At 35.2% G+C, this 26,863-nt stretch overlaps 1 protein-coding gene across 2 annotated transcripts in view; it reads right to left on the reverse strand.

Moving 5' to 3' along the window:
• Window positions 1–26,863, reverse strand: part of ODAD2 (outer dynein arm docking complex subunit 2) — a 174,809-nt gene that overhangs the window by 59,784 nt on the left and 88,162 nt on the right. For both annotated transcript variants that reach the window (XM_081046562.1, XM_081046561.1), the window contains one exon: window positions 15,870–15,984. In XM_081046562.1, coding sequence (XP_080902688.1) covers window positions 15,870–15,984 — 115 coding nt within the window. The remainder of the gene's footprint in view (window positions 1–15,869; window positions 15,985–26,863) is intronic.

Genomic DNA, 26,863 nt, shown 5'->3' on the forward strand with positions numbered 1-26,863 from the left:
GCGCACAGGCACTCACTTTGAGCTCCAGCGAAGGGACAGTGACTCAGGAGGCCGTGGACACATACAGAGGGCAGATTGAGGAGTGTAGCTTCAGGGGGAGGACTGGAGGACAGCTGGCCTTTTCCTGGTGAAGGGGCTCCTTCCCGAGCAGCTGGCGGGCGGACGCCATCTTTCCTATGTTGAGCCCGCCCCCACAAGCCAAATCTGAATCTTGTTGGTCTGATGAGCTCTGCTGCTCCGCCCTGTTGACTCAGCTGGTTCTCCACCTCACCCAACTCGAGCACCGCCAGAGGCACTTTCTCCATGAGCAGCCAGCCCTGCCAGCGTTGCATTCTTTCTAGGAAAACTATCGGAGTCCACAGGCCCCAGGCTGGTGGTGACTGGCCTCAGTGTGCTCTGAGACTTTTGTTGAGTCACACCAGGCACAGCACTGGCATCAAACCAATCTACATTAACCTGGTGACCACAACTCTTCCCTCTCTAGTGATGCCCTGCAACCCTGCCTCACTTAACTCACGTACCACATGAGGCTTTATCAGTGGCTCAACCTTAAGTAGGTTGGCAGGCAGCAGCAGGCCTCTGGCTATCCTGGCTTTTTTTCAGTTACCTGAGGCCTGGTACTGTAGCAGCCATCCTCGATTCACAGTGTGGATTCTCCCACATGCCTCCACGTTTAGCACAAGCAGCAGAGAACTGCAGATCTATTTGTAGCTCCTACCAGGTAGCCCTAGCAGTCAGTGGCTGACCTGGTCCTGCACCAGAGCCCCTCCCAAGAGGCCCCAGAACCTACATACTTGGAGGTTGGCTTCGGACCACAGTAGAGAATCACCAATTAGCCCCCACAAGTGGCACACACTAAAGGTGATCTCAACAGCACCAGAACCTGCTGGGGTGAATCCCAGTCAGAGGTATAAGCCTCTCACACAGCAACCCATAAGCAATGGAAGTGGCCAAACCTCACAGCCAGTCAGCCTGAGGGTCAATCCCACACACTGAGTGCCAATAGCCATCAAGGCTCAACTATAACAGGAGAGCACACACAAACTACACAAGTGATACTCCCAGAGCACCTGGCTCAGGTGACCAGGGAGACTGTGCCACTGGGTCCTGCCTACTACATAAGGTCACCCAGCCAAGACTGGGAGACATAGCAGATCTACATAATACATAGAAAAAAACAGAGAGGCAGCAAAAATGAGGAGACAAAGAAATGCATCCCAAATAAAAGAACAGGAGAAAATCCAGAAAAAGAACTAAATGAAATGGAGCCAAGCAACCTACCAGATGGAAAGTTCAAAACAATGGTTATAAGGATGTTCAAGGAACTTATTGAGAACATCAACAAAGAGAGTGCAAGCATAGAAAAAGACACAGAAACCATTAAAAAAAAAAGTCAGAAGTGGAGAATACAATAACTGAAAGGAAGAATGCACTAAAAGGGATCATCAGCAGGCTAGATGAAGCAGAGGATCAGTTCAGGGATTTGGAAGACAAGGTAGTAGAAAATACCCAATTGGAACAGCAAAATAAATAATAATTTTTAAAAATGAGGATAGTTTAAGAGACCTCTGGGACAACATCTAGCATAACATTTGCATCATAGAGGTACCAGAAGGAGAAGAGAGAAAGCAAGATATCAAGAACCTATTTGAGGAGGGGCTGGCCCGGTGGCTCAGGCAGTTGGAGCTCCATGCTCCTATCTCTGAAGGCTGCCGGTTCGATTCCCACATGGGCCAGTGGGCTCTCAACCACAAGGTTGCCAGTTCAACAACTCGAGTCCCGCAAGGGATGGTGGGCAGTGCCCCCTGCAACTAAGATTAAACATGGCACCTTGAGCTGAGCTGCCACTGAGCTCCCAGATGGCTCAGTTTGTTAGAACGCGTCCTCTCAACCACAAGGTTGCCAGTTCGACTCCCGCGAGGGATGGTGGGCTGCACCCCCTGCAACTAGCAACGGCAACTGGACCTGGAGCTGAGTTGCGCCCTCCACAACTAAGACTGAAAGGACAACAACTTGACTTGGAAAAAAGTCCTGGAAGTACACTCTGTTCCCCAATAAAGTCCTGTTCCCCTTCCCCAATAAAATCTTAAAAAAAAAAAGTACCTATTTGAGGAAATATAACTGAAAACTTTCCTAACCTGGTGGAGAAAATAGACATACAACTCCAGGAAGCACAGAGAGTCCCAAACAGGATGAACCCAAATAAACCCACACCAAGACACATTATAATGTCAAAGGTTAAAGACAAAGAGAGAATACTAAAAGCAGCAAAAGAAAGGGTATTAGAAATTATAAGGGAGCTCCCATAACACTGTCAGCTGATTTCTTAATAGAAACTGCAGGCCAGAAGGGACTGGCCCAAAATATTCAATTTGATGAAAAACAAGGACCTACAACCAAGATTGCTCTACCTAGAAAGACTACCATTTAAAATTGAATTACAGATAAAGAGCTTCCCAGACAAAAAAAAGCTAAAGGAACTCATTACCATCAAACCAGTATTACAAGGAATGTCAGAGGGACTACATTAAGACATAAAAAATAAATAAAATAATAAAAATAAATAAAAATTATGAATAATAAAATGGCAATAGCTACATATCTATTAACAATTACTTCCAATGTAAATACATTAAATGATCCAATCAAAAGACATAGGAGGGCTGAATGGTTAAGAAAACAAAAACCCTTACATAAGCTGCCTATAATAGACTCATTTCAGATTGAAAGACACACACATACTGAAAGTAAAGAGATGGAAAAAGAAATTTCATGAAAATAGAAAGGAAACAAACCAACAATACTTAGGTAGCAACACTTATTCCAGACAAAATAGACTTTAAAACAAAGGCTATAAGAAGAGACAATGAAGGCTCCCCAAGCTACTTTGAGGGGACATGCGCATCCATATGTTCATTGCAGCATTGTTTACAGTGGACAAGATGAGGAGGCAGCCTGGGCATCATTGATGTAAGAATGGATAAGGTGGTACATATATATGATGGAATATTGCTCAGCCGCAGAAGGAAATGGGTTCTTGCCATCTGTAATGACATGGATGCTCCTGGAGGTTGTTGTGCTGAGTGGAGTATATCAGACAGAGAAAGACAGATGCAATGTGATTTCACTTATATGCAGAATCTAAGAACAAAATTAACAGAAAAAAAGCAGAAACAAACTTATAGATACAGAAAACGTTTTGATGGTTGCCAGATGGGAGGGGGCTTGGGAGGTGGGTGAAAGAAGAGGAAGGGGTTAAAAAGTACACATTAGTTGTTACAAAGTAACTATGGGGATGTAGGGCATAGCATTAGGGATATGGTCAATAATACTGTAATAACTATGTATGGTGTCAGGTGGGTACTAGATTTGTTGGAGTGATAGATGTGTGGGGTTTGGGGGATGGTGAAAATGGTGAAGGGGTTAAAAAGTACAAATTGGTAGTTATAAAACAGTCATGGGGATGTAAAGTAACACATAGGGAATACAGATATGGTAATAACTATGTATAGTGCTAGGTGGGTACTAACTAGTCAGTGGGATCACTTCGTAAATTATATAAATGTCTAACTACTATGCTGTACACCTGAAATTCATATAAAATAATATCGAATGTCAATTCTATTTGATAAATTAAAAAGAGGAGGAAAGGGGAAGGGGAATAAGAGGTCCAATTTTCCAGGTATAAAACAAATAAGTCATGGGGATGTAATATATACAGCAATGGGGAATATAGTCAATAATATTGCGGTAGCATGGTACGGTGTCAATGGTTGCTGGACTTATCATAGTGATCACTTCTTTAGGTATATAAATGTTGAATAACAATGGTGTACCCTGAAACTAATATAATAATGTACGTTAGTTATAATTTTAATAAAAACCTTAAGGAGAAAAAAAGAAATTCTGAGCTTGAAAAGTACAACTGAAATGGAAAATTCACTAGATGGACCCATTAGCAGATTTGAGCTGGCAGAAGAGAGACTAAATGAATTTGAAGATAGAGCAATTCAGATAATTCAGTCTAAGGAGAAAAAGAAAAAAGAAAAAAAGAAAAATGAACACATCCTCAGGGACTAATAGAATATCAACATACACATATGGGAGTTCTGGAAGAAGAGGAGAGAAAGAAAGAGGAAAAAGGAATATTTGGAGAAATAATGGGAAAACTCCAAATTTGATTAAAAACTTTAACCTATATATCCAATATCTTAATGAACTTCAAGTAGGTCAAACTAAGAGATATACACCTAGATACATCAAACACAAACTGTTGAAAGACAAGGAGAGTATCTTGGAAGTTGCAAGTTGTACTTGAAAGTTGTACATAACTCATCAAATACAAGGAAACCTCATTGAGATCAACAGGTACAAACCCACAGCTACATCATACTCTACGGTGAAATAATTTTTCCTCTAAGATGAGGAACAAGACAAAGATGCCCACTCTTCCCACTTTTATTCAACATCGTATTACAAGTCCTAGCCAGAGCAATCAGACAAGAAAAAGAAAAAGCATTCAAATTGGAAAGGAAGAAGTAAAACTGCCGTTCTCTGTGATGGCATTATACTACATAGAGAGAGAGAACCCTAAAGATTTCACAAAAAAACTATAGAATAACTAAATTCAGTAAAGTTGCAGGACATAAAATTAATATACAGAAATCTGTTGCATTTCTATACAGTAATAATTAACTATTAGAAGGAAAAGTTAAGAAAATAATTCCACTTACAATTGCATAAAAAAATAAAGTACCTAGGAATAAATTTAACTAAGGAGGTGTGAAAGACCTGTACTCTGAAAAGTGTAAGACATTGAAGGAAATTGAAGGGGACACAAATATATGGATAGACATCCTATGTTCATGGACTGGAAGACTTAATATTGTTAAGATTTCAATACTACCCATAATGATCTACAGTCAGTGCAAACCCTATCAAAAGCCCATCAGTGGTTTTTTGTTTTGTTTTGTTTCTGTTTTTGTTTTTTGTTGTGATTTTTTTTTTTTGCAGAGATAGATAAATCCATCCTAAAGTTCATACATCACGTCATAGGACCTTGAATAGCCAAAATAATCTTGAAAAAGAAGAACAAAGTTGGAAGTCCCATAATTCAAAACTTACTACAAAGCTACAGTAATCAAAACAGTGTTGTAATGACATAAAAACAGACCAATGGAATAAAATAGAGACTCAGAAATAAACCCTTGGGTCTTCTGTCAAATGGTTTTTGACAAAATCATTTTGTCATGACAAAAAGGCTGCCGAGAACATTGAATGGAAAAGGGACAGACAGTCTTTTCAACAAATGGTGCTTGGAAAACTGGATACCCATATACAAGAGAATGCAGTTGGACCCTAACCTTAAACCATACAAAAATTAACTCAAAATGGGTTAAAGACCTAAAGGTAAACCCTGATCAATAAAATTCCTGGAAAAAAAATTCTAAAGCACAATGTAGCTGAAATCATGAGCATCCTGAATTTAGGCCTGGAAGCAGGATAATAAAAACATTGCAGACAGAAGTTCACTCCTGAAAACAGGGGCAACAAAAGGACTTCCACATTCATGAAAGGAGGCAGAAAAACATTACTACCAACTGTTCCCTACAGCTATTTTCTTGTAAGAAGCTGTGTGCCTAGAGACATGGAGGGACACAACCTTGTGATTAGGGACTGAGGTTCCAATCAGATGTCTGAGAGAGTGAATGTAGAGATGGCAAAATTTCTGATGGTGACAAAATGCAGTGTGTGATCCTGGGTGTTCTTGGCTGAGGTGGATAGAATGACATGATTGACTTAATGGATGAGATTCTTAATAAAGTAACCCACAACAAACTGTATTTTCAAAATTAAATTGGTAAATGGTTTCATCAGTAGCTAACTGTTGGCACAATTTTGTACATACCTGTTTAGAATAGGCTGTACTTTAGTTGTGACTTTCCACTTTGTATATTACACCTCTGTCAGTTCTACCCCTTCCTAGATTAGCACCCTCCATTGTAGCCCTTTTTGGAGTTGGGGCTGAGAAGCATGGGATGTGAGACAGTGGGAGCAGAGAAGAAGAATCCAGGTGAAAGCAACAGATTTGACCCGTAGATAGTGGTCCTTCCAGCTGTGATCTCAAGACAAGCTTTTTAACACCCTCAGTTTTGTTTTGGTTCTTCCTGTGCCCCTTGAAAATCTGGCATATAGAAAAAAAGTTGTGATATAGTTCACTTTATTCTTTTAGGATTTTAGGAACTGGAGACCAGACTAGATGGGCAGCATACTGTGAATTATTTGACGACTTAAAAACGATAGCGGACACAAAAAAGGTGGGCAGCACACGAAACACAAATTACATTTTAAAGACGTTTTAGATGTTTTAAAACAACAGTGCAGCCTCTTTAACACACTATTGAGTGGCTATACATCCCAGGGCCCAAACATGACCAAACTGAAGCTCATACATGTGTGTATGGCAGGATTCTTAGTATGAAACTGCTCCCCCTAGACAAGCCTTCTCCAGGTTCTCTGTGGCTTTTTGATTGGGCACGGCTCATTGGGCAGCTGAAGCTAAACAGAGAGTGATGTCAAATTCCTGTCCTGTTTGATCAGCTGTGTTGTGTCACACCTGTAGTCAGGAAGCTGGCTTCATCCACACTCAGCATTCTACATTCCTGGCTAAAATTGCCCAAGCTTGTATTCCAACCTCACAGAAATTAACTTGTACTCTTCTCTTTGAGGTAATCATTCTCAAATGTCTCTGGCTTCTCTGTTTGGAGCAGATCCTTAGACCACTGGTTTTGAAATTACTAGAGATTTCTTTTTTTTTTCCACCAAGATCAAAATTCGAAACCAGACATTATTTTCTAAACAAGTAGCAAAATTAAGTTTAAGAAGGTTACAAAGCAAATGATCTCATAGATGTATGTATTACCAATTTGGAAGACAGATTATTTGAGTTTTCTTCCTAATTCTGCAACTGACTTATACATTCAGAGTGTTTATTCTAAAATAAGAATACCTGTTTTCTAATTCATAAGGAAGTGCTGATTATAAATATGAATTATACAAATCACTTCTTATGAAAGGCCAAAAAGTATTAACTTTTACTTTTTTCTTAATAAAAACTTTTTAAAGTCATGAATGAAAGAAATAAAATTGAGGAAATTACTTTAAATAATATCTTGCAACATTCACAAAGAATATAAAATGCAATAATATTTTAAGAAAAAAACAATTCTTAAAAATGCTGGCAAAAAGCATGAAAATGATTGTAAGTGATATAACACAATTATACATACCATTCTTTATATGAGTTATTGCAGTTTTCAATATCTTGTTGTTCATAGAGCACAAATTTGAGTTGACTTTCTGTAGCATAGAGTTTTGCTTCTTAAGAACAAAGAATTTAATACTACATGGATTTTTGCCAGATTCAGTTGTTGCATTCTTTACATCACAAGTTCATAATACTGAACACCTGTTCAACCTCTGTTTTTCTCCAAAAATGTGTTTGATCATTCAGCTTGAAGGGGACAGCTTTTCACTTCCATTTACAAATCTCTCATACTTTTCACAAAGCAGTTATTTGTCTGCAAGCTGACTTGAAGCTCATGAAATTTATTAAATTACATCACTGCAGAGGTCAAATCTTAGGATCTCTGTTTTTTTTTTTTTTTTTTTTTTTTTTAGCAATTTTAACTGAAAAATCACAACACAAACTTTCCTTAATCCTAACCCAGAAAACGCTTTAAATGGTACACTTTTAAATAAAACTACTTAGAAAAATATGCAGTGAATTTTTTGAAATGAGTTCATTTTAGTTCAACCTTCTGTCCTTTAGTTTTTGATAGACTAAAGAACACAGTATTTTTTAAACTGAAGATGCTTATTTCCTTAGATATTCTTTCAAGTTTTATATAAGACCATAAAACGGATTCACAATTCACAGTCTGATTTTCATGTAAAGAATGCACAAATAATTATTAAGCTGGCAAAACATTTTTTTTCACTTAGTGCATTTGCTTTATGACTGATAAACTATCAAACACTATTAAGTACTGACTTTTTCCAAAATGACAGAAAATTTTAAGCTAAATTTTAAGCTTTTTAACTGAGACACTGCTCTGCTGGTGAAAATGTCAATACTTTTTACTACAAAGATCCTAGATTCTATGTTTTATGCTTGTAATAGTAAAGTAATTACAATGCAAACTTATACCATAACTGTTTATTTGTCTCAATTATCCCACAACTCTACTCAAATCTTTGATTCTGGTACTTCATTGCCTGGCTCATTCACTGATGGGTAGCTTTAAATATTTCCCAACAAGAAAAGATGCAATACATTCACTACAAGTAATTTTCACATCTCATTTTCCGTATAGATAGACCTGGAAATGTGTCCTAATGTGTATGCTGTTAACAATATAAAAAATGGATAACATCTGTTTCCAACAGTTGACATTTCACCATATCCATTCCACATGGACACATACATAGTGTAAGCGCTTAGGTTTCATGATGTCTGACAGACGTGGTGGGACCCTGAAGGAGCAATAACTTGTCTGAAGGCATGGCTTGTGCTTTCATCCTATTTGCATCACTCTTAGCTATAATTGACAATGGCTGGTTTCTGCAGCATTACTGTCAATGCCATAAACCCAGACAAAGAAGTTATTTATTTCAAAATGATGCCAAATCCTATGAATCCTAAGTTAATAAGTCCAAAATGACTTGCAAAGCATCTTATGTAAAAAAATGTGGAAATGCTTTCTTACAAAATAAAAGGCAAATTTTTTTCTTAGAAAGCTGAGTCATATTAACTTACCTGAATGGGAGAAGGGTGGGGAGGAGGAGGGAAGAATGGGTCAAAATTTCTGGCAAGATCTCTTCTGGTTCCATTATTTTACTGCAAGCTGGATACCCAGCATATTCAAAAAATGGTTCCTGCCTCTACTCTCCCTGAGTACTGATAACCTTATTAGAACACATTTTTAATTCATCTAAAAACAATGTAGTATACAAAATGCTACTTGAAAATGCTAAATTCAATATAATCGTGTGATACGTTTTGGATGGTGATGGAAAATAAGATACATGAGATCCTAAAAGAGTTCCAATTATTCATAACCTCTATGTATACAGATGTTTACAAGTATCTTTACCCATATAATTTCAACTAATCCACAAGGCAATCGATTGTAAAATGCACTATTATTTTACATACCACCAAGGAAAAGAAAACATTGTACTTTAACCTATGACACAGTGTCAATTATAAAACACATCCTTGGGGAACTATGCTCAAATTTTTACCAATAGGCCAGAGGTAGCCATATTTTCTCTCTTTTTGTGAAAGAACATTCTAGAAAGGCTGAAATGGGCGTTCTGTTTCATTTAAGCTCACTGTTTCTCTTTAACACTGAAAACTTAATTGCATGTTATGCATTTATGTTAATATACAAAAATAAAGAGTGGTATACAAAATGTAATGTGTACCTGCCTGGGATTTGGCCAACAGTTAGTGCTAAATGAATGTTGTTGAACAAATGAAATTATTTGATTTGCCTAGAGATTAAGTTAAATCATTGCTAACTTTCAATTTTGCTATATTCATGTGTTGCCACAAAACTCTTCAAGGCAAAATGAAAATTTAAGTGTGACTGCTTATGAAGTATAAACCCATTCCTATTACTAATTATTAATGCTATGACATGATCTTCTCTGGCATCATTTTATATTCCAGGGCTTTCACACTTATCTAAAAGCAGCTAAAAGAAGTAAAGAAGATGTATCTTCTTGGGTATAATACAAGGGTGAAACTGAGAGAAAAGCTCATTCAACCCACAGATTCCTGTCATAGGTTAAAAATTGAACCCAAACAAAACCAAAATCTTTTCTATTTTTGATTTATGATTAATTTTTTGTATAAGTATTGAAAAAGAATCAATCAATAATTCATGGATCTTAAATATTAATTTGGCTTAGTGTGAAAAGGATTAATCAATAAAATGTAAAACATTGTTTAAAGCTTACTAAAATAAATATAGCACGGCCTAAAAGTCTTAGTGTAGTTTTATGCTATAATTACTTCAGAAGTATAAATTCTTCAAAATTTGAAAACTCAATTGTATACATTTCATTTTCACTTGTTTAGTTCTGTGTATTTTGAAACACATTTTTTAGTTTTAATTTTGAAATATCTCTCACTGAAGATGGCACCGACTGAAACAAAACATTAAAGTTAAAATTTTACTTCAAAGTTTCCTTTACTGCAAACTGAAGAAGTCTACAAGAAAGTTAAATAATAGAACTTTCCAAAGACTGTTTAAGATTCTTTTTTAAAATACACTATTTTTTAGAGCAGTTTTAATTTCACAGCAAAACTGAGCATAAGGTACTGAGATTTCCCATATAACCCTGCCTACACACATGCATATCCTTCCCCATTGTCAACATAAAGGGATCCCACCATATGGTACACCAAATGGTATGTAAACCAAGACATTTTAAAAATACCCCCCCTCCCAGTGATACACCAAATAATATTTTCTAAAGTTTGTAGCATTTACATTTTTGAAATTCTCAAATCTTAAAACAACACTAGGACTTTGAGGACATCTGGTATTTTCAAAAGCAATGGGGGTTATTCTTCATAAAGGAATCATCCAGAAAAATCTTTTTGAGAATGAACAAGCAGAGACTTCTTCTTCATGAGGCCAGCTTCCACTCATGAGTGATAAGAAGGGAGCTTGAAAATAATTCAAAGACACTAAGTAGGTGGGAGTAGAGAGCAGGTGAGATTCAGGAGAAGTGGAATCAGCAGGAGTTCTCTATGGAGGCTTGGATCTCGCCTCGGCCTTGCGGCCAAGGGCCAGAAGAAAAACAGGTTGTGCTGTGTTTAAAGTTGGAGTGTGACTGTTTAGGTTTCTAACCTAGGAAACCAGTTGTCTATTCAGGATGGAAATCCTGGGCAGAAATAATGAATATGAAAATAGTGGTATAGCTACTAAGACCAATGATAGATACATAGACCGATTTGGAGTTGAAGTCCCTAAGAAAAAAGGACATAATTTCAAAAAACTAAAAGCATGAAGTAGAAATGTTACCTATACAAAATGGTATCTCACCAATGATAACGTTAACTTCTATACTTAAATTTGCATTTTCTTAAAAATTTTTTTCAATTACAGTTGGCATACAATATTATATTAGTTTCAAGTGTACAACATAGTGATTAGACATTTATATAATTTATGAAGTGATCACCTGATACATATAGTACTTATCTGGCACCATACATATTTATTATTGACCATATTCCCTATGCTGTACGTCACATCCTCATGACTATTTTGTAACTACCAATTTGTCCTTCTTAATCCCTTCCCCTTTTTCACCTACTCCCCAAACCCCTCTTCATCAGGCAACCATCTAAAAGTCCTCTGTATCTTAGTTTGCTTCTGTTTTGCTTATTTGTTTTGTTCTTTAGATTCCACATGTAAGTAAAATAATACGGCGTTTGTCTTTTTTGTGTCTGACTCCATCCAGCACAATACCTTCTAGGTCCATCCATGTTGTTGCATATGGCAAGATATCATTATTTATCACAGCTAAGTATATTCCATTGTATATATGTACCACCTTTTCTTTATCCATTCATCCTTTGACAGACACATAGGTTGCCACCATATCTAGCCAATTATAAATAATGGTGCTATGAACGTATGGAAGCACATGTCCCCTCAAAGTAGTGTTTTGGGTTTCTTCGGATAAATACCCAGTAGTGGGATTACTGGGCCCCTCTTTGTTTCTTGTTATAACATTTGTTTTAAAGTCTATTTTGTCTGGTATAAGTATTGATACCCCAGCTTTTGTTTGCTTCCATTTTTATAAATATCTTCTTCCATCCCTTTACTTTCAGTCTGTGTGTGTCTTTTCAATCTGAAGTGAGTCTCTTGTAGGCAGCGTATGTAAGGGTCTTGTTTTCTTATCCATTCAGCCACCCTATATTTCGATTGGAGCATTTAATTCATTTATATTGGAAGTAATTGTTGACAGGTATGTAGTTATTGCCATTTTATTTTCATAATTTTGATCTTTTTTTATTCTCTTCCTCCTCTTCCTCCTCCACTTTCTTCTTCAAGAAGTCCCTCTAACATTTTTTGTAATACTGGTTTGGTACTGATGAACTGCTTTAACTTTTTCTTGTCTGGGAAGCTCTTTATCTGTCCTTTTCTGGGTAGAGTAATCTTGGTTGTAGATCCTTACTTTTTATCACTTTCAATATTTCATGCCAATCCCTTCTGGCCTGCAAAATTTCTGTTGAGAAATCAGCTGACTGTCTTATGGAAGCTTCCTTATAGATAACTAATTGCTTTTTTTCTTGCTGCTTTTAAGATGGTCTCTCTGCTTTTAACCTTTGGCATTTTTATTATAACATGTCTTGGTGTGGGCCTATTTGGGTTCATATTGTTTGAAACTCTCTCTGCTTCCTGGGCTTGTATGTCTATTTCCTTCAACAGGTTAGGGAAGCTTTTCATCATTATTTCTTCAAATAGGTTTTTAATTCCTTGTTTTCTCTCTTCTCCCTCTCGTACCCCTATGATATAGACGCTGGTATGCTTGATGTTGTCCCACAGGCCTCTTAAACTATTCTCACATTTAAAAAAAAATTTTTTTTTTCTTGTCTCGGCCCCATGTCTCCACCCCACATCTCAACCCTTTCTACCAGTCTGGAGGTGGCTTCTGTATGTCCTTAGTTATAGGACTTCTGTTCAGCTAGACTTAGGTGATTCTCAATGACGGTTGTTCTGTAGTTTAGTTGTCATTTTGGTGTGATCATTAGAAGAGGCAACCTCAGTGTTTACCTATACTGCCACCTAGACCAGAAAATTTGAATTTAAATTAAATTAATTGTCAGTAATGATTGACAATTAACTCGTATCTATATATCACTCTCTAGGAAATGTAGAGACCTTTAGTATGATTTTACCTACTACCTTCCACTACCTTTTTTGAATCACCTGGTAGCTTAGATTCAGATTGTTACTATGATAGTATTAACCTGCTTTTATTTTATTTTATGCCATTGCTTTTAAAGAAATTCTTTCTTAACAATTTGAAAGGTATTAACAACACAAATTCATATTTAACTACAGATTCTAATGATTTTTTTGTTCATTATTGTTTCTATAACTCATGTTATTCTTTTTCTTAGACTCTTCTGTTTTATTGGAAAATATTCTAAAGTACTTTTTTTTTTTTTTTTCAGAAAAGGTTCTTGGTCATGGGGGATAAGCTTCCTGCATCTTGCCAATTCTAAAAGAAAAATGTCTTTATTCTGTCCTTACTCTACACTAGTAGTTGAATGCTAGTTTTAAAGAATATAGAATTCCAGGATAAAAAAACATTTTCCTCCAAAGACAGTAAAGGCTTTGTTCCATTTTCTTTTAGAATTTATTGTGAACAATGTTAAGTCTAATACTGGTGTGATTCTTGTTCTTACGTAAGTTTTTCCTTTACTTTAGATTCTGGAAACATCAAATTTGAATTTGTGTCTAGTGTAGATAACTTTGTTTTTCCTGCTTGGTACTAAGTTGGTCTTTTCAATCTGAAGACTACAATATTTCTTCAAATCTTCAGTTTACAGACATTCCTCAATCCTATCCATTTTTAAAAAATGACTATTTATTCCTTTTCAATTGCTCTCTTTCTGTGCATTTTCGTGTCCTACTTTCTTTTTACTTTTACTTTACATTCCAATTTACTAGACTTTATCTTCCAGATAATTACTCAGTCATATCCAATCTAGGATTTGTCTCTTCTATTAAATTCATTGTTTTGACAAATACATTTTCAATTTCTTTCTTAATCTATGAAAATTTTCTTCTTTATAAGAGCCTTTTTGGTTATAGTATTATGCCTTGGGTCCTTCTGAGGACATAATTTTAAAAATTTAATGTTATATTCTGTTCCTTACGTTATTTTTGTTTCCTCTGAAGTTAGTTAGTTCTTATTAAAATCTTGGGTTGTCTCCAATATCATTATTTTACTTAAATATTTGGTGATCCTTAGTTGTTCATGTTATGAATGGAAGGCTGGGCTAATTAGTTCAAATAACTGAAAAGGATATCCCTCAATGATGTGCAGTACTCTTTCCCCAATAGGCTTACTTCTTGCTCCCTAAATAATATCATTTAAATTTTACATTTAAAACATTTATTTGAACTCTGTATAATATAGATTATATTGTATATCTACTTATGAAACTTGTTTTTATTTTGCTTAATATGTTTATGAGATATATCGACATTGATGAATATATTGCTGAAGCACACTCATTTTTCATCGCTGCATTTTATGATATGGTATGACTATACTATCATCCTATTGTCTATTTTCTTGTAGTTTGACATTTGAGGTGTCTTTATTTTTTTGCTGTTATAAAAAAAGTTTCTCAGTTTCAGAGACATGGAGGAAAAATTGAGGGTTGCTAGATGGGAGGGGGGTAGGGATAAGGGGGAAGGTAAGGGGATTAGAAAGCACAATCGGTAACCACAAGATCGCCAAAGGAACCCCAACAAAAGTCAATTTGGGGAATGTAATCAATAATGTAAAGATTTTATAGGGTATCCGATGGACACTTGTCTCATTAGGGAGACCACCTCAGGGATGATGTAGATGCTTGATCACTGCACTGTACACCTGAAGCTGAAGCGGAACAATAATGAATGTCAACTAATTTTATATATATACATACATATATATGTGTGTGTGTGTATATACACACATTATATACATTATATATTATATGTATACACAACATTATATACATACATATATATTTATACACACACACACACACATATATAGTTACAAGAAGCAGAGTACAGCATTAGGAATAGAGGCAGTGTAAATGTAATGGCTGTGTGTGATGTCAGAGGGGTAGTAGATGGGGGGAGGAGGGTTATCACTGTGTGAGGGATATAAATGATAAATGTTTAACTATTACATTGTTTTGTACACCTGAAACTAATTTTAAAAAAATGTTTTAAAAAACGTTTCTATTAACCAGTTTGTAGTAAGTTTCCTCTACTATTAGTACACATCAAATTCACTTTTTACACAAGATTATTCTAGTTACAAATATTTAGGGTGACATTTCGAGTCATGTTAAATTTATTACAGGAATTAAATCCTTAGATAAAAATACTCAACGGAGGGAAATATCTATAGCAACAAGCATCTTAAGGGGAAACCTCTAAACCTAGAGAAAAAATATTTTAAGTGAAGATAACAGAAACAGGCTAAAGAGAGATCTTTAAAGATAATAAAATTTACAAATAAAGAGCTAAAAGACTTCAGAAACTTCCAGTGCAGTCTTTTTTCATGAAAACATTTTATCCATGAGATTTCTATCCCGTCTTTATTGACCTATAAGAAAAGTGGAATTTGTCAAATCAAGTGACTTTTTCAATGTAACAAAATAATGTAGTGATTACTCACTGTTGCATTTAAGGCTGTAAATAAGATAGAAGCAATCTTGTGGTTCTGAAAGTAGCCGATAAATGCAGACAATTTTCTTTTCACCCAAAATATGAAGACGGTCCACTTCTCTTCACCTTGATTTACCTGGGGTACTTGTTTCAATCAGGTAGAACTTGGTAATAAGCACTGCCATTTTAGCCTAATTTCATGTGGCATTTAAAAACTGACTAGGAAAAGGCACTGCTCAAAAATTATATTGACACAAACAGTAAGCACTCTTTTCCACCAGATAAATATGACCAAAAATAAGTCAAAAGTAATTAGTGACCTGTTGTAACATTATTCAATATATTAGCGATTCTAGAATTGATTGATCTGCAGTCTATTACCTTAGTGTTTTGGATACAGGGACAGAGGGCCCAAGCTGCACTGGCCTTCACGTCTGGGTGAGGATTTTTCAGCAGAGACCACAACAAACGAATTCCATCTAAGCGATCAATTATCCTATTGTGAAACCAAAAATAGAGGTATACACTGTAATTAGTATGTGAAAATGAAAATTTAAATGGCCTATCTATTCACAAAATTCTAATTATTTTTTCTCCTTTTGAAATTTTGCTGTTTTTTTTTCCCCTCCCCAAAGCTTAACAACAGCAGGGATATAATATGCTGTTGAATTGTGAGTGCTCTGATTTCAGTTTTAAATTCATGACACAGAAAGCAAGCTCCATGATAATTATGATTCACATAAACTTAAAATCAAGCCATGTAATTTTTAATTAGCTGTACAGACTGTTACTTAAATGTACAAATACTGGTTTCTTTCATATAGTAACATCTAAATACTTCCCAAAACAAATATTTATGCCTCAAAACTGTGCAGTTACCTTTTTTATTTGGTTTGCGTTTAATTGACTTACCTTACTGTATGACATATTTTAAACTCCTCCAGTCCTAATCTAGCATTAGGAATTAAAATCATTACACCACAGAGCATCCTTTGTTGGGCACGAATAACACATAACTTGTTTTCCATGTGCTCCCTTCACAGCGAGACTAACATTGCAGACTGTTTTATAATTACTTAAACACTGTGTAATCAAAATATCTTCATGACTAGCTGAAAAATGAATTATCATTAGAGTCATCTCTACACCATCTGTCTTTTGTTTATATATCAATCAGTCCAGGGAGCAGAACCTCGAATTAAGGTCCACTGAGTACTTGGAGTTGAGAAGAAGGCCAAACAAAACTTAATATCATTTACAAACATGGCTTTGTTCAGAAAGATATGTTAAATTCAAAGCAGATGAAAAAAGATAAAGAACATCAAAATTCCTTTGATTTTTAATCTCAAATTGCATTAAACACATGCAGTATTTAGCCACAGACAGAATAAATACTGCTAGCTTAAAATGCCATTCAAATTCTTTTTTGAAAATCAACATAAAAAATCTACATTTCTTGATTATCTGAAATGAATTTGCCAGGGAAAAAAAGTAGTATTCCAAAGGTTCCAAGTAAAATGTCATTTTCACATAACCGTATGAAACAATTGGTAATGTAAATAGCATATAGTAAGATATAAACTGTTTCTTTTAAAAATGACTTTTAATAAGAAAAAAGTATATTGAGAAAGCATTTTAATCCAAAGTTTAACTAAATAGCTTTCCAAACCTAAAGTTTTCTGTCAATATCATGCTAAGAGAAAACAAAGTGTTATTCATCAATTTATGGAAACGGTAAAGAAAGATACTGAACACTTCACAATGGAGAATTTACAAATCTTACTGTTTTCCACATGCCACTGAAAACGGAACTGATGCTGCTGCCTGGCTCTCTGTATTTCTTCACACATAATTTCTCGATGAATGATAGGTTTGTCTTACCCACTTGCAAATGTAGCAGCAAAATTTGCATTAGTAATATTTGTACAATGCTGGACATATCTTCCCATTAGAGTGGAAGCCATTCAGATGGCACATATTTTCAGTTTAAAACAAAATGTATTACAATTCTAGACGCCACCCCCCCATGCAAAATTTCATAATTAACTATGAAAATTCACTAGTAATTGTAAAACTAGATCTATTGTCCTCAACCCTCACCCCAAACGTGAGGCAATTCATCAGCTGCTTAGTTAAGAAGGATGAGGATTTTGATTCCATTACTGATGTTGTAAAATAACACAGCACATTACAGAGTAATAACCTTACAGGAGGCAAACACTTTCAGAAAACATTTACAAATATAGGAGCTAACAAAGTCAGTGGTAGGAAACTTCAGATTTGAATTTTGTCCCTTTACTTGCATCTCCCTCACCCTATGTCTCAACTCATTGACTGCTGATGTTTATTTCACAATAACTGGAGGGTTTGCTCCCTACTCCTCTGTTCCCCCTGCAGCACCCTAACCCTGGTCTTTACCACCTTATATCAGGATTGCTGCAGTAGGTACATATCTTGGTTTTGTGTGTTCAGTTTCTTTCAGTCCCAATCCATCCTATAAACCCCTGTGGAATTCATCTTCCTAAAGGATGTTTGGAGCTTATCCGGTAACTCCTTGAGAGCAGGAGCCCAGGGTTATTTATTCATTCATTCTGTTCATCACATCACCTAGCACATTCAATCACACAGAAAGATCCCCCCCCCCCACCAGGAGAAAGCCTCCAACAGGTTCCCACTGTCTGCACTGTATGAAAACTCCAATTCCTGAACTCAGTATTTAATATTTCTAACGAGCTGGTTTATTCCACCCAATTCCCTATATGAAGGTATTTGCTCATAAAACTCTTTGGCTGTCTACTAACCACTAAGCGCTAAGCATACAGAAATAACAGATACAGTCAATTTTCATTACTTGGCATAGCTATGTTCTATAGAGTTACTGCAAACAGTGAATTAGTAAATATTGAACCACTGCTCCTAGGGGAAATACAAAATTTTGTTCCTGAGAGCCTCTTGTCAGAACATTTTCATCAACTGATCAATGTATGAGTATAACCTTGTTTTATGTGTGTTTCTGTCTAAAGGCACCTGATTTAATATATATGGTTGATTCATTAACATGGAACCCCTGGCCAACAGCAGTATGAAGCTTATCAAACACTTCGTTTCTCTTGTCAGGGGCATCACAGCCTTCCTGTGCTTAGAACAATAAACTAGAAAACACTGCAGCACTCTGCGTAGGAACTATTTTAAACAGCAAAATCACCAGCTGAAAGCACAAAAATGCGAAAAACACGGCACTGAATAGTCTGTGAAAAGGACACTTGTTTTACAGTATGAGCTGAAACAAGAAGGCAGAGCGTGGCCTTGTTTGACCTCAGCTGGGAACGTGCATCAGGGGACTCAAGTTTTTCGCTGCTTTGCACATATCTGCAATGACCACAAAAGTGCTGGAAGTATTGATTTTGAAGTTACAAATAAATTTGAGCAGGGATGCAAATTCCCAACTACAGAATTGCAAGTAATAGGGATTTTAATGGTCTTTCAGGAAACTACAGACACGTGAGGGAGATAGACTGTTAGAATCTCTTATAATAAATGCCACAATAGATGTGTGCATGGGGTTCCCTGTGAACACAAAGGGGAGACAATGCTTTACTCACAAGCCACAGAAACTCTCCCAACTATAAGCCATTGCCCATGCCATCTCCATCTTTTGCTATGATAATCCATCTTTTAAGGTCACCGTTTTAAAAACAAAGCCTCTTTCACAAATCCTCCTTTGAGCTTCTTTTGAGTTTTGCTGTCCCCTTTCCTGGCATTCGTAACACGTTGCTTTGCCTTGTTGTGGTCACGTGTATGCGAATATATGTTTTATGTCCCCAATTACCGTGTAATCTCCTGAAGAACAGGAACCACATATTGCCCACGATGCTTACGGCATGTGACTGCAGCCAGTGAATATTGGTTAGATGGGCCCAAAACAAGATAGTCTCCTTTCTCAATCAATCAAAAATCTCTCCCAACACAAATACATTATTTTTAAACATCATACTTATAAAATACATATTCAAGTTCTAAATACAACCAGTAGAGTAAGTTGTCATTTGAAGTCGTCACTAAGTTGAACGTGCATTTATACAGAATTTCTGTATAACTTTATTGTTTTCTTCATATACAATGATGGGCTAATATGTGGTATTAATTTATACTATGGTCTATTTCCAATGGGTCTATCTCCTTTTGCATTGTTTTTTATTTTGAATTGCATCTTGTTCTGAATTCATTTCCAGCACTTTGTTAGCTCTTCGCCTTTTTACTATTGACTGAATTTAACAGTAGTTTTTTGACATTATAAAAACAAATCTAAATTATTTTCAAAATCTTCAACTTTATCATAGAAATCAAACTGTGTGTGGCTGGCAGAATAACCATTCTAGAAAGATGAATACATACATATATATTCTGACTATTAAAAAAAAAACAATAAAAGACGCAGTGCTTATGTTTCCCTGTTTCGTTTATTAACATTTGCCAGAATTAAGATGTCTGGCTGGCCTGCCTGCCCATAGAGGCCACATACATGAACAAATGTGAAGCGTTGGTGCCACACAGTGGGCGTGGCTGAGGCTGTAGCATTTCTTTCTGGCAATGCCAATACATCTATTTTGAAACCATAATTTTGCATGATTTCTAAGAAAATTGCCCTGATAAATGCTGTTGTCCAACTATGGCTCCAACTAAGTGTGGTTAGCCAAAAGAATATAATGTTCTTAAACCACATTAAAGGATGCAATGAAATCTATAGGTTTTGAAACCAAGTAGGCAATTCAGTAAAAATGGAAACATAAATGGGTGTCAGAATCCAATGATCATCTCTGTGAAAAGTTATGATTAAACAAGATTTTTTTAAATAAAAACTCTCAAGCTTTTTATATTTACATCTCTACGTATTATTTTAAAGAAGCTATGGGAGACCAACTTTGGAAAAAATATATGAATGTGACAGCCTCTGGAAAGGTAGGTTCCAGAATTCCTTGGCCTTGGTTAAGTAGGATGATGATCTTATAATTGGATAAGCAATATGATAAGAAAAGTTCCAGAAACTTTTTCTCAGAAAAACTATTCATTCGTACAGTAAATAGGAAGAAAGTGCCTATGAAGTGCCAGGTGATTTTTGAGGCACTGGCGATTTTTTTCAATCATGAAAGCAGACAGAAATCCCTGCTCTCATGTAGCTAATATTCTTTTGGGAAAAGACATAAAATAAAAGAGAAGGCTATATATAAAACGTTGAAAAGGAATCTATTATTATCTATAATGTTGAAAACGGACTGGAGAAAAATGAAACAGAGAAGGGGAATAGAGGGTGGTGGGATTGAGGTGGAGGGTGCAAGGAGACGGTGTCAATGAAACAGAAAGCCAGCCATGGGGCTACAGGGAAGGGGTATGCTGTCCCTGGCAGAAGAACTAGTCATTATCAATACACATTAAATGAAAGTTATTCAGTCATCCTTACATTCATCAAATATTAGTGTTGGAGCCTACAGCCATCTACTCCAACACTTTTTTTATACAACGATAAAACAGGCAGAGTGGCCTAAACAACTCTGTATAAAGTGTTGGTTGTATAAACAGAACATAACTTATCCTCTTCTCTATGAAAAAATGCACATGATTTTGATGAGTGCATTGAAGACACGTGAGGGAAGGTTCATCTAAAATAGAGGCAAGGGGGGAGTGGGGATGAGGGAGAAGGTGAGGGGATTAGAAAGCACAATCAGTAACCACAAGATTGCCAAGGGGATACAAAAGTCAATTTGGGGAATATAATCAATAATGTTGTAAAGATGTTATAGGGTATCCGATGGACACTTGTCTTATTAGGGAGACCACTTCAGGGATGATGTAGATGCCTGATCACTGTGCTGTACACCTGAAGCTGAAGCTGAACAATAATGAATGTCAGATTGTCGAATATATTTTATATGTATATGTAAATATACATAGATGGCCACAAAAAGGGGAGTACGGCGTTAGGAATAGAGACAGTGGATATGTAATGGTTGTATGCGATGTCAGAGGTAGATTGGGGTGGGGGGTTACCATTTTGTGAGGGATATAAATGATAAATGTCTAACTATTACATTGTTTTGTACATCTGAAACTAATAAAAATAAATAAACAAATAAATAAATAAAACAGAAGCAAATGCACTAACAGAAATGTTAATGTTTATGGTCACCACAAAAGGACACATATCCCTTCTGGATGTAGAAGAATAACTTTGTGAAAATGGTCTGATGCAACAATAAACATCCTTAAATATTTGTAGTAGTAAAATAAACTCCCTAAATAACTAGACATTTTAAATTATTATTGGATATATTTACATTTTTACCTGGATTTGGGGGTTTTATGACTGTGATTGAGTACTCTTCAAAATAACAAAACAGACATAGGAATCAATCTAAGAGTAGTCAGCACCTGCCTAAGTGTGTAACTTGGTATTATTGAAAGAGTACAGACTAGACAATTCAATATCCATGTATTCAAATCCCAGGGCTACTATTGAATACCATGATATTGGGCAAATATGTAATCTCCTGAAGTTCGAGTTTCTTCATCTATTAAAATCAGGATATTAATAACTATCATCTAATGAGATATATAACATAATAACAAGGAGATACTCAATTAATAGTAGTTTTGTTCCAGAGGTTGATAAATGTGCAAATAACCTTAAATTAATCTATGATTCTATCTATATCCAGTAATTAGACTAAGTCGAGATTTATGTAGAGAATACTATAAATTTACAAATATATACCAGAAATATACTATAAATTATTGAACCAAAAAATTCTGATTTTTATCCAGGCATACAGCCTCACTTGAGTGTGTCTGGGCATCATGGTACCAGCACAGATAGAAAAGACAATCTAGTTGATTTTGTTTTGCACCAATGCTGCTAACCTTTTTTTTGATACCAGAGGGATTATTCAATTTGAATTTGTACCAACAAGACAGTTAACGAAGTTTACTATCTGGAAGTGCTGAAAAAGCTGCCTGAAAAAGTTAGACAACCTAAACTTTTCACCAATGATTCATGGCTCTTGCATCACGACAATGCACGAGCTCACACGGCACTGTCTGTGAGGGAGTTTTTAGTCAGTAAACAAGTAACTGTATTGAACACCCTCCCTACTCACCTGATCTGGCTCCCAATGACTTCTTTCTTTACTCAAAGATAAAGGAAATATTGAAAGGAAGACATTTTGATGATATTCAGGACATCAAGTGTGATATGACGACAGTTCTGATGGCCATTCCAGAAAAAGAGTTCCAAATTGCTTTGAAGGGTGGACTAGGCGCTGGTGTTGGTGCATAGCTTCCTTAGGGGAGTACTTGGAAGGTGACCGTAGTGATATTCAGCAATGAGGTATGTAGCTTTTTCTAGGATGAGTTTGTGAACTTAATTGTCAGACCTCACACTATTTGGAAATTTCCTAATATAAACTTCCACGCTACAACTCAGAATATCACTCCCAAAATAGGCAACACTAATCTACAGTGATGGAAATCAGGCGGTGGTTGCTTAGGGTGGAAGTGGGGATTGATTCAATAATAACATGATAATCTTTCTTGAAGGAAGGAAATGTTTTATATCTTCTTTTGATTGGTGGTTATATGAATGCATACACTTATTAAAATGTATCAGACTGAACAAGTTACCTAGAATTTTGAACAAAAAAAGGCGAACAAAATTCAACACATACTATCTGCTTCCATTTGTTTACAAATAGAAACAAAGTAAACTATATATATAGATGCACTGTCAGGTATAAAATCATAAAAATAAAGCAAGATACTCTCCAGAGTGAAGACAGGTGGCATTAGGTGGGCTGAAAAGGAGGAGCTGACAGGGAGTTTTTTGGGTGATAACAATATTCTCCTTCTTGGCTTGGGTGGCAGTTACATGAGTCTTCCCTTTCTAATAATTTACTAATTTGCACTTCATGCGTGTTGTATTTCACCAATTGAAAGTTTTGAAAATGTTTTTAAATTTCATTGTGAACACACACATAGAGTCTCTCACAGCAAATAGTACTGAACAGCCCAATTATTCAGCTATTGAACTAAACCCACATTACAACTGGCTAGATGAGATCTATAATGTGGAGAAATAAAACCCACATAATCCTCAAATTAAAAGTCTCTAGAGCCTAGAGCTTATTTTAAAATGAGAAAACTAAGATTCAGAAGATTAAATGATTCACATAATTACTTTTCATTTGGCATTTTGGTATCTCAGTTAAATCCATATGCTTTAAAAAGTATGCAGATGAAAAACAAATAACAAGAAAGAAAACGTGAAAGGAAGGAAAAATGTTCTGACCGATACAAACATGTAAAGCATATATTTTATTTTATGTGTTGTATAAACCCTGTAAGGTCAGAGAGACGGGTGGTTCTGTGGTAAAAGAACTATCTAGGCAGCCACAAAGAGATTAAATCTCTTCTGTATACAAAAAAGCATAGTTTTCCTTTCCCCCCCTTTTTAAAAAGAACAAATAAACCCAATGTAAAAATTAAAAAAAAACACTATGTAAATGCAACATAATTATGTTTAAACCACAGAAGACAGGAAATTCAGAGTTACAGATTCCATGGTAAGTTTTAATTCTATCCCTGTGTATATGTTTTATAAAAGAGTCTTTCATTACATGATTACATAACAGTAGACCATGTAGCAATCAGTTCAGCCAATGTTTAGTTTACAATGTGTGGAAGGAAAATATTTTATAAGATACATTGTAGGTAATTAGTATATTATTTAGGTAAACTGTTATGTAAAATTTCTTAGACTCCTAGGTACTTACAGACTACTAAGAAACACTTTTTTTCTTCATTGTCTTCTAAAGAATATAAAATTTACGCTTTTATAGGCAGGCACTTACATTTCAAAACTGATGTTAAGGTTATTTTAAAATAATGAAAAATTTAAGACATTAGGATGTTAGCATGTTTTGAATCATGTATGCCAGGTATTTTGTATAAAAGGAAAATAGAGACTAAAGTAAACCATGAAGATTCACGAGTTCATAACAAATCCAGAAAATAGTCCTTATTATCACTATTGAAGTTGCTAGGGTTCCTGACAATTCATATATTTGAAAATGGATTTTTTCAAAAGGAAGACAAAAGCATTTACCTTGTCTTTCCTGTACGAACTATAATTCAGGTTAAACAAATAATTAACAACCAACTCTGAGACAAACCTAGTAAAAGTATTAGGATATAGAAATAAAGAAAAGATCCTTAAGGCCTCTGGACAAAAAGATCAAATAACGTACAAAGACAAAAGAATTAGACTAGCATCACACTTGAAAAAAAGTAAAAGGTATGAAACAAGGCAACAATGAAGCAGCATTTTTTTTTTAATTCAATGAAAGAAAGTAGGAACCAAGGATTTTATGTCTAGCAAGGCTCTCCTCTGACTATTTGTAGAAAAATAGCTTCACTGGATAGCCGTATGTGCTTCTGCATAGCAAAGACAACCATCAACAAAATGAAGAGGCAATCTATGGAATGGGAGAAAATATTTGCAAACCATATTTCTGACAAGGAGCTAATATTTAAAATATATAAGGAATTCATACAACTCCATCTCCCCGCCCCCCCCCAAAAAAAAATTAAATTAAAAAATGGGAAGGAACTGAAAGGACATTTTTCCAAAGAAGATACACAAATAGTCAATAGGTATATAAAAAAGTGTTTAACAATACTAATCATCAGGGAAATGCAAATCAAATCCACAATAAGGTGTCACCTCATTCCTTATTAGAATGGCTATTATAAAAAAGATAAGAAAAAGATCAACGTTGGCGAGGATTTGGAGAAAAAGGAACCCTTGCATTCTGTTGTATAATGTAAATTGGTATTTATTATGGAAAATAGTATGGAGGTTCCTCAAAAAATTAAAAATAGAACTACCTTATGAACCAGCAACCCCACTTATGGGTATCTATCGAAAGGAAATGAAATTAGTATCTCAAAGAGATATCTTCATTCCATGTTTACTGTAGTGTTATTCATAATAGCCAAGATATGGAAACAATCTAAGTACCCATTAACAGATGAATGGATAAAGAAGTTATGGTTCATATATACAATGGAATAGTACTCAGTTTTAAACCAAAGAAATCCTGCCATTTGTTATAATGTGGATCAACTTGGAACATTATGCTAAGTAAATAAAACAGAAAGATATTGCATGGTATCAGTTATATGTAAAATCTAAAATGTTGAACTTCGAGAAACAGAGCAGAATGGTGGTTGCCAGGGAATGAAAGGTGGAAGAAATCAGGAGATACTGGTTAAAAGGTACAAACTTTCAGTCTCAAGATGACTAGGCTCTAGGGACCTACTGTTCTGCATGGAAACTATATTAATAATAATGTATTGTATACTTGAAATTGGCCAAGAGTAGATCATAAGTGTTTTTCACAACATATACACAAAAAAATAGTAACTATGTGAGGTGATGGATATGTTAAATAGTTTGATTGTGATAATCACTGTATAAGATATATCTATATCAAAACACCACATTGTACATCTTAAATACACATTATTGTTTGTTAATCATGCCTCTATAAAGCTGGGGGGAAAAAGAAAAATACTTTCAACATATAAGAACTTAGGGAATTCTGCACCCATGAGCCCCTCTTGATGATTATTTTACAGGATAGGCTCCAAAATAAAAGCTCCAAATTGAAATATGACTGTAAAACTTTGGCACAAAACTGATGATGAGCATTTTAACATGCATGTACATGCAAAATGGCTGATCTAAGATTAAAACAGGGCAGGGTTGAGAGTAGAATAAAAATGTTCAAATGTTATATGTTATGACAAAGTAGAAATAATGCACTTAAAAACGGGAGGAAAGGAAAGAGGGAAAGAGAAAAACAGAATAAGCCCACTGTTTACTGTATAGATGATAGGTGGGAGTGTAAAAATGCAAGTAAAAATTGAGAAACTAAATAGCAAATGATTAAATAAGAAAAAAGGAGAATAAAGGTATTAGAAAAATTAATAGCTACAAAGATAACAACTAGAACAAAAATGCAAACCTTTTAAAATAACAAAATATAAAAGAGCAAAAACTATAAATCTTATAAAGAAACAGCAAACATAACAAAATATAAATAATTATAAAATATGACATTTTTGAGACTAAACGTATCAGTCATATCAATAAATGTGAACAGGTTTAACTCACCTATTAAAAGTAATTTTAATTTGACTTACAAAACAAGACCCTCTATACACAATATAAAAGGGCACATCTAAAACAAAATGATTCAGAAAGAGTAAAAATATAGAGTAGACCAAGATATTCTAGACAAATGGAAAAAATAAGAAAGCAG

This window comes from Rhinolophus hipposideros (genome assembly GCF_964194185.1).
Source record: "Rhinolophus hipposideros genome assembly, chromosome: 1".
NCBI lineage: Eukaryota > Metazoa > Chordata > Mammalia > Chiroptera > Rhinolophidae > Rhinolophus > Rhinolophus hipposideros.